At 42.3% G+C, this 15,555-nt stretch overlaps 1 protein-coding gene across 2 annotated transcripts in view; it reads right to left on the reverse strand.

The window, feature by feature from the left end:
• lhx6a (LIM homeobox 6a) overlaps positions 1 to 15,555 on the reverse strand; it is a 32,240-nt gene that overhangs the window by 15,191 nt on the left and 1,494 nt on the right. The window contains exons 2-4 of one of the 2 annotated variants that reach the window (XM_079524987.1): positions 15,460 to 15,528; positions 14,912 to 15,124; positions 11,769 to 11,890 (exon numbers count right to left, since the gene is read on the reverse strand). In XM_079524987.1, the coding sequence (XP_079381113.1) occupies positions 11,769 to 11,890; positions 14,912 to 15,124; positions 15,460 to 15,528 (404 nt within the window). The remainder of the gene's footprint in view (positions 1 to 11,768; positions 11,891 to 14,911; positions 15,125 to 15,459; positions 15,529 to 15,555) is intronic. The other variant, XM_079524988.1, reaches the window with a different exon arrangement.

The raw sequence follows: 15,555 nt of genomic DNA on the forward strand, positions 1-15,555 counted from the left end.
GAACCCCCCCAGAAGCAAAGATTTGAGTTAAAAACATTCACTCTGAAATAATATACATTCAAAGATTTGCACCACATTTTCACGATTTTTCAAAAATGGCAGACCTACAAGCTCGTAGCGCGGCACTCGGTGCCACGCTATGAGCTTGTAGATCTGCTATTATAAAGTATAACGTGATGCTCAAAACACCAAAACGGGTTCCCGCCCAAAAGGTCTTCGACAGAACCATGTAGCAAACAGACCATCTAAAATGGGAAGGCGGGGACGAGGGGAGCGATACATCGGTCAGCCTCTCTCAAGACAATTTCTTCAACATCTTTAACGTATTGCCGTACATTCATGCAATTAGGCTGAACAAAGGGAAAGTTGGAATAGTTGGAATTGCAATGACTGTTTCTTTGAGTGTCGGTGGACTAAAGAAAGCAGCGGTTTCGAATGAGGCATTTTTTATTAAAGACAATTTGTCCTCTAAAATGAATCTTCTATTTCATTACTGTTTTTTTCCTCTTCTCATTATATAAAGTCTCATAATACAATACAATAAACCAATTATCCTAACTTTTATAATAAATTAAGACACATTAAAGTGACACTTCAACCCTTTTGCAACCAGATCTTATTTTAATGATGTTTGGGAGACAAGAAACACTTTCCTGGGGAGGCTTCTGTGGGTAATAATATGTGTTTTTAGATATTTTAGTATTTCAAAGTGTCCATGATGTCATGGACACTGGGCTCATATAGTTCCTCCCTGGACTACAATTCCCATAATGTAGCACTTGCCCTAGCCCTTTAGATAGCACTTTATGTAGACTTAGATAGCATTCTATACAGAGCATGTTATGTAGACAGCACTAGAATTACATTTTATGTAGTCATAGCGCATAGTATAGTATAGTATAGTATAAATGGTAAATGGTGCATTTATATAGCGCCTTTATCCAAGGCGCTTTACATAGATTGTGCATTACATTCACCCATTCACACACCAATGGCGGCGGAAACCATGCAAGGCACCAATCAGCACATCGGGAGCAATTAGGGGTTCAGTGTCTTGCTCAAGGACACTTCGACACTACCTCTGAGGGAGCCCGGGTTCGAACTGGCAACCTTGCGGTTGCCATCCAGCCACTCTACCCCTGAGCCACCGTCGCCCCAGGGGTAGTACTGGTAGTATAGTATAGTATAGTATAGTATAGTATAGTATAGTATCGTATTCGCACTGTTACGTTCTTAGCTTACACATGTTTCATGACAACTACTTTTTTGTATGTGATGTATTTCCATGCTTTTTGTTCTTGCTTAATGTAATTCGCTCTGGATTAAGACTGCTAAATGCCTGAATTGTATTGTAAATTGCATAATGCTTTGGTGCACTGCTCCTCCTTGTGAATAGGGGGGGGGGGGCTGTCTTACTGAGACAACATGTAGTCCAGGAAGGAAGTGAGCCCAGTGTCAATGACATCAAACGAGAGAACAATATTCTGAATTTCTTTCTTTCGTTTTTTTTTTTTTGTTGGCCTCCAAGGCCACCATACTCCTCGCTCTTCGCACATCCGCGGTCCCGTTCACTACCCTGTTTACCGCTGCAGAAAGAATGCCTCGTATCTCCTAATCTAAAGGAGCTCTCCGTGGTTTTGATCAGATGGATATACTAAGCTCTTCATTTCTGACTTCTGACCTGCCTCTCGTTCAAAAATATGAACAAGATGGATTATTCAGCGATTTTTATCGAAACGAGAGCAAGGTAAGCAAGCAAAAATGTGTCTCCGGTTGGGGGCTTTACAGAGTAAATTTTGAAAGAAATCCTGGCGTTGATTTTTTTAAATAAGATCCGGTTGCAAAAGGGGTATATATATATATATATATATATATATATATATATATATATATATACTAGGCTACTCTTCTCTTCAATAATGGTCTTTCCTCCAATCTGGTTCTGTTTAAGGCCTGCTCGTCTTGGTTGCCATGGATACGTAATCAGGTATAGCCACTTGATGGGTACTGGAACTCACCCCATCCCCCCATACGCTCCCACCCACCTGGTCTCTCCCTCTCGCTCTCACACATACACACACACAGACACACACACACACACACACACCACACACATGCACGCACGCGTGACACACGCACACAAGGGCACACGTACGCAACTTTGTGAGCACACTAACACAACCGCTTAGGCATCACACAATAGGAACAGCACACAATCACTGCATGTACTGTATCGCACACACAAACGCACACACAAACGCACGCACGCACGCACGCTCGCACACACAAATACCCGTCGCTCACCTCACCCACTACGTTCCCTACATGGGCTCTGGTTACAGTGTCAGCATCCCAGGGTGCCCCCTGATTAGTGCCGAGCTGGAACTTCCTGTGTGGCCCTGCATGCAGTCTCATGGACAGCCCCTCATATACGTGTGTGTGTGTGTGTGTGTGTGTGTGTGTGTGTGTGTGTGTGTGTGTGTTAAGAGCAAGCCCCTGGAGCCTGACATGGGTTTAGGAAGCACAGCGCTGGCTCTGTCCTGAGCCCCCCCCCCCCCCCCCCCCCCCCCCCCCTCTATACACGCACGCATACTATACCATCGTCCCCCAAGCAAGCACGCGCACGCGCACACACACACACACACACACACACACACACACACACACGCACACACACACACACACACACGCACACACACACACACACACACACACACACACACACACACACACACACACACACACACACACACGCACGCACGCACGCGCACGCACGCACACATATACACGTATATAAGGGGGGGGGGGGGGGGGGAAACCCACTCTGATTTCCTGCTATTACGCCCCATTAAAGCAGCTGTCAGTCCAAAGCCAGATGAGAGGCTGACACAAATGAGGAAATATCTCCTGAGGTTTGCAGCAAAACGCAGAGGAAAGGGCCCCAGAAACACAGCGGTGTTTAGCCTCGTCTAAATCTGGCCTAAACCCAGATTACACTTTACATTTACAGATAGGTATAGGCCCAGTCGTTCACAAACTTTTTCGTGTCAAGGACCCATATGCCAGTGACATTAAGGGAGGATTTTCACAGCTCTAGCAGTGATTCCAAAACATATTAATTTCATGGACCCTGGAGACCTTCATTGTCTCCACCAGGCCGAAGGCATGGTGAGAGAGTATGTTTTGCACTCCGTCCGTGTGTGTGTGTGTGTGTGTGTCCGTCCGTGTGTCCTTCCGTCCGTCCGTTACCAGCTAATCTCCGGCACCGTTAACCCGGTCGATGCCAAACTTTGCACACACACTCCCTAGATGCCAACGATGAACCTCTGCCCCGCATTTTCCAGAACGGCCTGTTATAGCGCCACCATGAGGCAGCTTTTCACATTTGTTACCTAAAACTGCACCGATCTGCGTGAAACGTTGCATGCACACTCCCTACAGGCCAAGGACAAACCTTTGACCTGCATTTTCCGCATCTGCCTTTTATAGCGCCACCAGGAGGCCGACTTTTGTAAAACACATTTTTGGATATTACTCCTCCAGATTCTGTCCAAAAATCTCACAAATCGTTACACAGCATCTCTATGGTCATGTGCTCAAGTCGGATCTGTCCGATATTTCATATTCCACCCTAATTGGCTATAATTGCCTTTCACAGTTTGCAAGATTGCCCCGTTTTGAACAAAAGCCTCAAATCATGAACACAGCATGCAATTTACGTGAAATCTTTCACACATTTTCTTACTAGGCTGAGGAATATATCCCACCCTTTTCACATTGGCCTGTTATAGCGCCACCAACAGGTTGATTTTTGCAAAACAGGTTGATTGGAACAAAATGCCTCAAATCATCCAATTGCCATACAAGGCAAACATGTTTATATTACTACTAAACATTTTGCCAAACATCTCACACAGTCCTATCCTCCTGGTGGAGACCTGTGCCCAGAAGGGCACTTTTTCTAGTTGGCCATTGATTTTGTTAAATTTAGGTAAAAAATTACATGAAAATTACGCGCGCACACCCAGAAAATGTACCGGCCCAGGGGCCTTCATGGGGGTGAATCTGTCCCTGAGTCACAGTAATATGCATGCATGTTTCAGTATGTGACCATGCAGTCAGATTGAAAAAGGAGAGCTTGTTTTCTTGATCATGTGGAACCAACACTAGAGGGCGACGCAAGCCAATTAAGGCATCTCATTCTCGGTTAGCGAGCTCGCCGAGCGGGCCGTTTATTTCGGCGAGCGGCTGCACCGTTGTGTGGAAAACGGGTTGGAAGCGCTTAGCACCCGCCTACTACTGGGTGCTAAAGCGCTAAGGAACCATAGTGAAACTCAGGCGGCGACTGAAGGTGACTATAAGCAACGCGACTCCAGAGCCATAGAGTAAGACAGAGTTACGACAACTCTGTTCACCTCATGGGGCTTCAGTCCAATGGCGGCTCTCCTACATAATCTTCTATTGCCAAAATGCTGTGTCTGTAGGCCGGACAAACCGGATGTTTACGGAATGCATTGGAGTCTTATGGGCTCGTGCGAGTACGGAACCACGTGACCGGGCTGTTTTCTGCCCCCTCAATGTCGCAAGTACTATACTCTATGGCAGTGGGAACCACTGCCATAGACCCTAGGGGTCCTTGAGGGAGTTCCAGGGGGTCCCCATGCAGCTAAATGATAGTTTGGAACCAACACACACACACACACACACACACACACAAGCACGCACACACACACACAAGCACGCACACAAGCACGCACGCACGCACGCACGCACGCACACACGCACGCACACACGCACGCACGGCGCACGCACGCACGCACGCACACACGCACGCACGCACGCACACAGGCCGACAGACACAGCATTTGGCCAACCCTTTCTTTTTTCTTCAACTTGACTTACATCCAAATCTAATTAAAGCCAAATGTTAAAATGAATGAGAAACCTACACTCAAGAGTTCATATACAGAGCAGTGATCAGATTTTAGATTAATCAATTGAAGATGTTTTTCAGATCTAAACATCTAAACAATGAATGAATATACTGCTGTTGGGGCAAAGGTTAAATCAGACCTCAGCCCACACTGAATCAAATTATGATACAAATTATGATACAAATTATTGTACATGTACAAAACTACCTCACAAAATATAGATCAATAAATGTGTCTACACACTAAACAATAAATGGTGTGAAATACCATTAGTTCTTATTGGCTCGTAATCATAGGTGAGCTTCTTTTGGTGCCATAGAGCAACTATCTTAAAGTACCAGTGGTCAGATGATGCTATGATGTAACAGTGGTTCCCAAAGTGGGGTCCTTGAGGGAGTTCCAGGGGGTCCCCAGCTAAATAATAGTTTGGAATATAACACCTGAACCACTGCATTGCATTGCATTTCTGTGTATAGTACAATAATACAATAGCTATTTTGATACAATGACAGTAAAGCTAAAACAGTTTGAACGAGAGTTTGGTTTTGTGACACTTTTGAGTTGTTGTTTTTTGCTCATTCACATAATGTCATAATTCATAAATTAATTAGTGAACTCCTTCACTGTTCATTTCTCCATTTCTCTGAGCATGTATAGCCTATACAAATGGAACCGAATTGTTCCATTTGTACACGTTTATACTGTTAAATTCAACACTGTGGATCTTGTAGATATCTGGAAGATACATACAGCATTTTATGAAGACACATCAGTCAAGTGAAGACACCCAAACCGTCTCTAGGAAAGCGACTACACGCAAACGATTGGAAAATCATGGTAATGCTTCAATAAACCCTTATCCCTGTGGATCAACATGAGCTGCAGTGTGATTCCCCACACAGTGTCCATATATGGCCGCATGCTTGCGCTCATGCGCTGTATTCTATTAAAGTATAAATACAGTATTATAGCGTGGTTGCAGTGCTGGAGACCCCCCCCCGTAGACATTCTACAAATGTTTTCTAAATGTTTCTATATCAGTCGTTCTCAAACATTTTCATGTCAAGGACCCCCAAAAGATATATGTAATTGCCCGCCGAGCCCCATCGGACAATATGTTGTTCCAGGGACCCCCCCGCCGGAAGCAAAGATTTTAGTTAAAAACGTTCACTCTGAAAGAATATATTCAAACATTTGGGCCACATTTTCACGATTTTTCAAAAAATTGCAGATGTACAAGCTCGTAGTGCGGCACTCTGTGCCGCGCTACGAGCTTACATCTAAATCAATACATGAACTCACAAACCAACGATAAATGGAAAAAGCGGCACTCCAAAATAAAATAAATAAAAATGATTTGCTCAGATGCAATGTCTCGTGTTTATTTGAGAACGCTGCATGCAGACGCGTTTCGGCAAACAGCCTTCATTCTTCAGAGCATGGGTTAAAAATTTAAATGAAAAGTGAAAATCTATACATCTCACAATTAAAGCTGCTATAAGCAATAATATGTCAAAATTGTAATGACCTTTTTATTTTTTTATTTTTTTTGGTATTCAGACAGCCAGCAATGGGTAAAATGCTCCCAAAAAATTTAGTCTCTGTGACACATCTATAGGGGTCACAATCTGCATTCAAAGATTTTCCTAGAAGCTTTGTCATTGGTCGATTTGTCTGTCTACTTCCTGATTGGTTAGTCATTTCGACCGGGTTTTTTTTCCCGACCAATGACAAATCTTCTAGGAACATCTTTGAATGCAGATTGTGGCCCCTAGATGTGTCACAGAGACTACATTTTTGGGGAGTGTTTTACTCATTGCTGGCTGTCTGAAACGCTGAATACCAAAAAATAAATAAAAAACAGTCATTAAAATGTTGACATATTATTGCTTATAGCAGCTTTATTAAGGCGTTGCATCATGACACGTTTTGAGCTTTATAGGTCTGCTATTTGCTGACAAAAATGCTATAGGGACGCCTTACGCCCTGCAGGGTTAATGCAGTTAAAAGCTTGAGTCATATGAATTCTAGGCTGCGTGTGTAATGACTGCTCCCAGTGCAGCAGAGCACAAAGTATTCAGAGCTGGGAGGGCTGGACGGTCAGCGGAGTCAGGGACGTAGCACACATAGACATCCAAAAGGGGGCTTCAGCCCCTGCCCTTTTACCCGTCTGCAGTGGCGTGCACAGATAGACACTAGGGGGTGCTAGAGCACCCTTTTCAGCAATGTGCCCTTTTTTATTTTATTTTTTACAGTGTACACTGTACAGTATGTGGACCATGGTGACATTGATCAATTTTTTATAAAAAAAGCTTCTAATATATTATTTAGGCCCCAAAATCTATAAATCTCACACTATTTAAGGCAACCGGACGGTTCCGCGCTACACAAGGTGCCCTTTTTTTCACTTGAGCACCTGCCCCTCTAAATGTCTGTGCACGCCACTGCCCGCCACTGTAAAACAACTGCCCTCTCCTGGCCATGAATGCAGCATTTTACTGCATGGTGCAAAGAAATGCAAATGCCCCTCCTCTCCTTGCCATGCCATAATACCCGAGAATTGCTTTTTTCCCTGAACTCTCCTGATCTTGAACTCAGCATTTTGCATTGAAAGAATGTGTTTAGAAATCCATGTCCCATCTCCAGTCAACGAGTGCGGGGGTTGCGCCCGGAAAATATCTGATATAACAAGCTCTCAACTGAGAGCTTGTAGATCGGCTATTTTCTTCCAAAAGTGCCCTCTTACGGAATTTCAGCCCCAGCAGGTATGTGTTCATGTGACGATGACGGGTCATGTACAACATTATGATGTGTGCAGGAGAAGCACACAGAAATCTCCATCATCGAAAGAACACGAGTGAAATGATTGGCAACTGCTGAGCGTGGGTAAATATAAATATAGAGATCCTGCATGGGCAGTGTGAGTGCATGAGAGAGAGCGCGTGCGTGCGTGCGTGCGTGCGTGCGTGCGTGCGTGCGTGCAGCAGTAGATCCCAGGAAGCCAATGTGGGCAGGGTGCATGGTTATACACATTGATACGGTGCAGGGCGTCATTTTCAACTGGTACAGGGTGAGGGGTGGGGGGTTATACTTTCTATAATGTATATGTATATTTCATGCAAATGTCCATGCGTGCGTTCATCCTTTGATACATACTGTACATCTGTGTGTGGTGCAGGCTGTGTGTGCATGTGTAAATGTGTTTGTCCCTGTATGTGTACAAGCATGCGTAAATGTGTTTGTCCCTGTATGTGTACAAGCATGTGTAAATGTGTCGGTCCCTGTATGTGTGTGGTGGCTGTGTGTGCATGTGTGTACAAGCATGTGTAAATGTGTCGGTCCCTGTATGTGTGTGGTGGCTGTGTGTGCATGTGTGTACAAGCATGTGTAAATGTGTCGGTCCCTGTATGTATGCATTTAGTCTTTTTTGACAGGAATCACAGTCAGTCAGATCAGAGACCTGCTGACCAGGCACTCGGGGCGGTCTAATTGCTGGTCTGGAGGCCAGAGGGGCTGGGGTGGGGTGGTGGGTGGGTGGGTGGGGGAGGACTAATTGCTGGTGATTATAAACCTCAGAGTGGTCGCTCGGTATCAGGTTTCGATCAGGCAAACACTAGGACTCACGCACAGCTCCAGGCAGGCACGCACGCACACAGACACACACAAACACATGCATGATGCACGCACACGCGCATGTGCACGCACGCACGCACACACACACACACACACACACACACACACACACACACACACACACACGTACGTGCACATACATTACGTACATAGTACGGTACACATGTTTGTACGCACACCCATAACGAATACATGCAGTGAAATCAGTACAAGTTAATTTAATTCGGAGAGTGAAAGTGAACAGTGAGAATGTTAGCCTATACAGTGAATATAATATACAGTTTAACAGCTCAAAGTTACTATACCGCCCCACACTGCCAATGTAAACCCCACGTCACACACACACACACGCACACACACACACACACACACACGCACGCACGCACGCACACACGCACGCACACAAACTGCTCAGTTTTTCCAAGCATTGACAGGCGCATAATGGCCTTGCACAGGTACATAAAACAAGCCTTGCCAACTGCTTTAGACACATTTATATATACTTAATCGTGTCACTCGCTGAAAATAGCAGATGTACAAGCTCACAAAGTGGATGGGACATGCATGGTGTGAGCTTGTAGATCAGCTATTTCCATAGGGTGATAGCCTTATAGGCTGTATAATGGAAAATAACGTAAACGTTAGCCTATACCTTTACTTTGCCACACGTAACATCAAACGACAATAAAAGAGAGACATATTACTCCTGCGTACATGATATACTGGCCGACTAAACAAGCTACAAGATGCTGTGATGCTTCTTACAGCGAATAAATATGATAACTCTCTCAAATTATGTCCGCAATATAGCTATTAATCAAATTACACGTCTCTCTCTCTCTCTCATCCCTCTGTCTGTCTGTCTGTCTGTCTGTCTGTCTGTCAGCAGCCATTTTAACTGTAACATATAAGGTTAAAGAGGAAAGCACAGAATGGAAAATAATATGAGGTCACATATATTATATATATATATTATTATATATTATATATATATATTATATATATTATCGTCTGCCTGCTGTTCTGCCATCAGTGGTGAACGTGTATATTCTGTGTTCTGCCATCAGTGGTGAACGTGTATATTCTGTGTTCTGCCATCAGTGGTGAACGTGTATATTCTGTGTTCTGCCATCAGTGGTGAACGTGTATATTCTGTGTTCTGCCATCAGTGGTGAACGTGTATATTCTGTGTTCTGCCATCAGTGGTGAACGTGTATATTCTGTGTTCTGCCATCAGTGGTGAACGTGTGTATTCTGTGTTCTGCCATCAGTGGTGAACGTGTATATTCTGTGTTCTGCCATCAGTGGTGAACGTGTGTATTCTGTGTTCTGCCATCAGTGGTGAACGTGTATATTCTGTGTTCTGCCATCAGTGGTGAACGTGTGTATTCTGTGTTCTGCCATCAGTGGTGAACGTGTATATTCTGTGTTCTGCCATCAGTGGTGAACGTGTATAGCCTATTCTGTGCTTCATGCCAACACTTCAGAAAAAAAGATAAAGACAAAAATATATTTTCTGATGATACTATTATTTATACTATTTACTTATTTATTACAAATATTGATAGGCTAAATCCAGCAATAGGCCTGCATGTATATTTTAACAGTTTCACTCACAAATATAATAGCAGCCTATACAGACCATGCATTTTGGAGAGAAAATATTAGCCTATATATTATATCCCATATGCCTCCACATACCAAAATAACTATAGCCTATAAGAAAATATGATTTAAAAAAAAATATATATATATAGCTTTATTAAAATTGGCAATTATATGCAATAATGTGTGGGGAAGTTATTTCTAAAACGAATAATTGTCAGATTTGTTGTTATCCAAGACATGGATAAAGCGGTTCAATTTGATTTGTTATTGCATTTTTGGCCCTAGTCATAACTATTTTAATTAATCTGTATCTTAGACGGTCTATAACCTTCCGCAGGGCATTGTCAAGTTCAGATAAAAATGATAGCGTCTTCTTAATTAGCTCAGCTGAAACCGGTTGTTTTTTTTAAACATGAGGTCGATAACGAGGAATCGGAATGCGCGTGGCAAGTGAAGTGTGTGTGTGTGTGTGTGTGTGTGTGTGTGTGTGTGTGTGTGTGTGTGTGTGTGTGTGTGTGTGTGTGTGCGCGCGCGTGCGTGCGAGAGAGAGACAGTGTGCGTGCGTGCGCACTATACATAACATATACTGTATGTGCACTCATTTTGCACTTTCAAGGCAATTAAGCTTTATATAAATTAGGCCTATAAAACAAAATATATATATATATTTTAGATTGTGTTTAAATTGAGCATAATTGGTATAGTTTGTTTGGCGGTCTCTATGTGGAGCGCGAGAGGAGCAGCTATAGGGAACCCTCCAATCAGGTTAAGGGCCGTGGCACCTGGGCACCATGCACATTAGCGATGCTCCAATTAAGTAACACATATGTTTCCGCACAGACCGAGGATGTATATCTGAAATATAAAAATAGTGGTGGAAAGAGTAGCCTACTATTATTTTTTACTTAATAGGCCTATATATGCATGTCTCACTGAAATCTGCACTGAAATGGGCTATACTCTGTTATACAAGTATATATAATAGTCCGGAATTCAACATAGACTTGAGTATAGATATACAAAAAAGCATAGATGAGCACAGCGGCAGAGCATCTCACAAGATGTCAAATGTATACAAATCTTCTGCGTCGCATCGCAGAAGATTTGCGATGCGATATATATATATATATATATATATATATATATATATATATATATAGCTTAAAGCTTAAGCTAAATGCTTGAAAGAAAGAATATATGTCTACTAAATAGAATGCGGTTCCTGTTTCTCTCCTTTCAGTCTTTGTTTAGGATAGTCATAACAACGTGGCTATCTTTCACCTCTGCTATACAATTAACTTTGTTATTCCGTTACTATGACTGACTTTCAACTTTTCAAAGGTCTTCTTTTTTTTCCTTTTATTTTTTTTGACAGCATGAGGCTATCTATATACCCGCATTATATCCATCTCGGGCTTAACACGTGTGTGTGTGTGTGTGTGTGTGTGTGTGTGTGTGAGAGAGAGAGAGAGAGAGAGAGAGAGAGAGAGAGTTTTGTGCTTTCGTTCAACCACGGTGCGCTGAGACCATTATAAGTATTTTATTTATTAGGCCTTTATATATATAAAACAGCTGGAAAAAAACGTCGCCTACCTGAAATAATCCATTTTGCAGAAGATCTCCTTGTTTTTGATGTAACAGCTGCCGTGCTGCCGCAGTGACGTCCTGCACACGGAGCACTCCAGACAGCGCACGTGCCAGATCAAGTTATTCACCTGCAAAACACACACACAATATATGCCTCGATTAGGCTTGTGTCAACAACACAACATATATTATAGGCTAGTAGCCTACACATCACTTTATTCACGCTATTAGTAGGCTATTAATAGCGGAATATATATACGATTATAGGAAATGCGTTCGTATGGGCTATATAGTTATACACGTTTTACCGCTTGCAAAACAATTAATGATACAGCCTCGTTTAAAACGCACTATAGGGTTGATCGTTGATGCACAAACGGAGTGCTGGGAAATCAAGTGGAAAAGTGAGAGCAGTGAGTTTAACCTTAACGTCGTTTGACAACTTTTTCATGTCAAGGACCCCCAAATTGACACTAATTATAGGAACCCCCATTTGAAAATATTTGCCATGCATGCACGGAAGAGAAGATGTTTACGGATCGAGCAGTGATTCTCAACCCGTTTAATTTCAAGGACCCCCAGTTTGATATGATGCATTTGTCTACGGACCCCCCATTTAATGGCATTTCTATCTCTGGGACCCCCAATTTATATTGTAAAATCAATGTTAATTTAACTCTGAGAGTGTACAAATGGAACCAAATGGACCCTTTGATTTCATTTGTACACTCTCAGAGTTACAGACCCATACGGGTCCATTTGGTTCATTTAGCTGGGGTCCCCCTGGAACTCCCTCGAGGACCCCTGGGGGTCCCGGGACCCCACTTTGGGAACCACTGGTTTAATGCAATCAGATCTAGGACTTTACTGTTTTGATGTAAGTCTATGGACTGTCTGTGCAAGGTCAGTAGGAAGGAATTCCCGCAAAACTTCCGGGTATATGATGATGATGTCACGCCTAAGTGTCACGCCGCGCACGCGCATAGGCTACCATGAAATAAACATAATTAATGCATTACAATCCCGGGATAGACGTGAGTATTTAGTAAATGTAAATATAGGCGAAAATGCAAATACCATTGCCTCAAAATCGTAACTATATACGTTTATATAGCAAAGAATAATGGGTTATGGTTTATGGACATTATTAAATAATAGGCTACCGGTATACACAATATTTACCTATACAGAATATTATATAACATCGTAATCATTTTATGAGCAGGTTTTTTTCCCTTCTATTGACACGATAACCCCATGCATCTAATCTAACAGCAATAACAGCAGGTTTAAGGTGGCCATTATATCAGAATTTAATTTACATAGCCTAATTCAGATAATTTTAGGCTATAATGACAATTTAAAAAAAATATATAGGAATGTAAAACACCATCCTTTATGAAAGACGCATGAATTTAAAGGGGGAAATTATGAGATGAGAAGATATGGAACCTTGGAGCATGAATATTATAAACGAACCAATACTTTTTTTTTGGGGTATTCCTATATGTTATAATGTAAAAATTATTTTATGACATTGTAATGTAGGCCTACAATATAGCCTATATACCAACACCATTTTTATTATAAGCGTGTAAGCGTATCGTATGCCTATAGTTTAAAGAAGGAACATATTGTTTGATTTTTTTAATCAGACGAAAAGAGAACGAAATGTTTAATAAAGTGTTTTCTATATTATTATTATTATTATCCTCCCTGTTAACGTTAATCACACATTTTCGTTTAGACTATAATGTCAAATTCTTCAATAAAAGATTGATTGGGGATTTGATTCCCACCTGTCCAATACAAACTAATGATCTTTAAACTTTCACGCGCAAGCACGTGCACGCGAACACACACACACGCACACACACGCACACACACGCACACACTTCCTGAGAGGAACACACCCATGCAGTTGTGCGCAAGCAAGACTGTTTTGGTTGGAAGCACGCGAGCGCACGCGACGCAAGTCTGGGCGTTGGTTTTGACACTGACAGTGAAGTTGAAGAACCAAAACATCCATGTTGTCTCGTCGAGGTCGGGTTGGTTATACCCTGCATGTCCTTCTTTGCTTCTTGTCTGTTATAGCAAGGTGAGGCAGCTGATGTCAATTTCATTGTTTTTGGAAACGCCATTTTAAGATGATAAGGATTCGTTTAATTGCCCGTGCAATGTTTGCTATAGCGGCCTATACATATTTCAAATGAACTGCATATTATTGGAATAGGCTAAAAAAAAAAAAGAAAAAAAATGAAATGGGGGGGATTTCCCCATGCAAGACATGAATGCGGATAATAACAATAGTCTGAAGTGTGCATCATTTCTGGTTGCAATTGCAGGGGATGAAAATGAAATCAAGATGGAGAACGTGCGTGAATAATTGTCCAGGCCCATATTATATATATAATAATGTTCCCGTTTAGAAACACTGCAGGACCATTGCTTTGCAGACTCCCTTGCTTGCAGTGTTCCACAACAACTGTAGGCCTCCTACGCAACACAAATATATATAGTGCACGCACGCTCTTCTATATTCAAACCTTCAACAGTTGGCTATATTTTTGTCCATGCATGCAGTCGTAGCCTATATATATATGTTCAGAAATAAACAAACTCACTCAGATCAGGAGGTGATCATCTAAAATTAGGCGTTGCTTTCGGGAGGAAACCTCATAACTCCATTTTTGAGGTTTTTGATTTATTTATTTTCAGTGCTATTTTCAGTGCTATTGAACACCCTTTACGTCTGTGTGTTGTTTCATAAATCAGTGCTATTGAACACCCGTTACGTCTGTGTGTTGTTTAGAAAAATATTGAACCAATGGAAAGTAGTAAAAAACGCTTTGGACAAAACCTCTTAACTCCATTGGACCCTCAAAATGTCTGCTAAAGCAACTAACTCCACCACCTCTCCCCCTCTCTTGGAAGTAATTGACCATATATAAAGTCCCATCACCAACTTTGATGAGGCTGTATTGCTTTGTTTAAAAAAATATATAAGGTTTTCTTAATTTCCTGAAAAATGTAGCCTATATTTTTCATTTCCTGAAAAATGAACATTTTGGAGTTATGAGGTTTCCTCCCCCGACAGCAGAGATATTCTATACACGCTGTTCTCCTCCTCCCTCCCTCAGGACCCTCACCTTGAGCAGGTATCTGTCCAGGATCTCCAGGCCGCAGCTGGCGCACACATTCTTCTTCTTCCCCGTGTTGGACGGCACCGAGCTGGCGGTGGAGGTGGGCGAGCAGGCCGAGGGTGTGGAGGAGGACGGGGGACTCGGCGTGGAGCGCGTGTCCTCCTCCTCCTCCTCCTCCCGCTCCACAGTGGACCTCTGGGACTCTCCGTCCGAGTGAGACTACAGTATGAGGACATCATCACTGCTTCCTTTAGAGGCCTGATTCATATAATTAGGCCTATATGATTCATAATTATATTACAAACCTTATATATAAACCAAAGTATAAAAAGTCCAGGGCGGCTATATATATCTACTCCAGGTTCGTAAAAGGCCGCTTAAAAATATATATAGCCGATTCACCACATTAAACATGCTTATAACAGTGAATCACAAAGTCGCACATGAATTATAGGCCTATTATTTGTCGATGCCATCGGAGAAATATTGAGCCTATATATATTTTGAATTTGAGCGTATATATATAAATCCTAGATATTAATTTCAAATCTCACCATTGGAGTGTGTTTGGTTTCTACACAGCGCGAGGATCCCGGTGTGTTGAGTCGCTCCGTAGAGATCACCTATACAATAATAATAATAATAATAAT

Source organism: Electrona antarctica (assembly GCF_951216825.1).
Source record: "Electrona antarctica genome assembly, chromosome: 16".
NCBI lineage: Eukaryota > Metazoa > Chordata > Actinopteri > Myctophiformes > Myctophidae > Electrona > Electrona antarctica.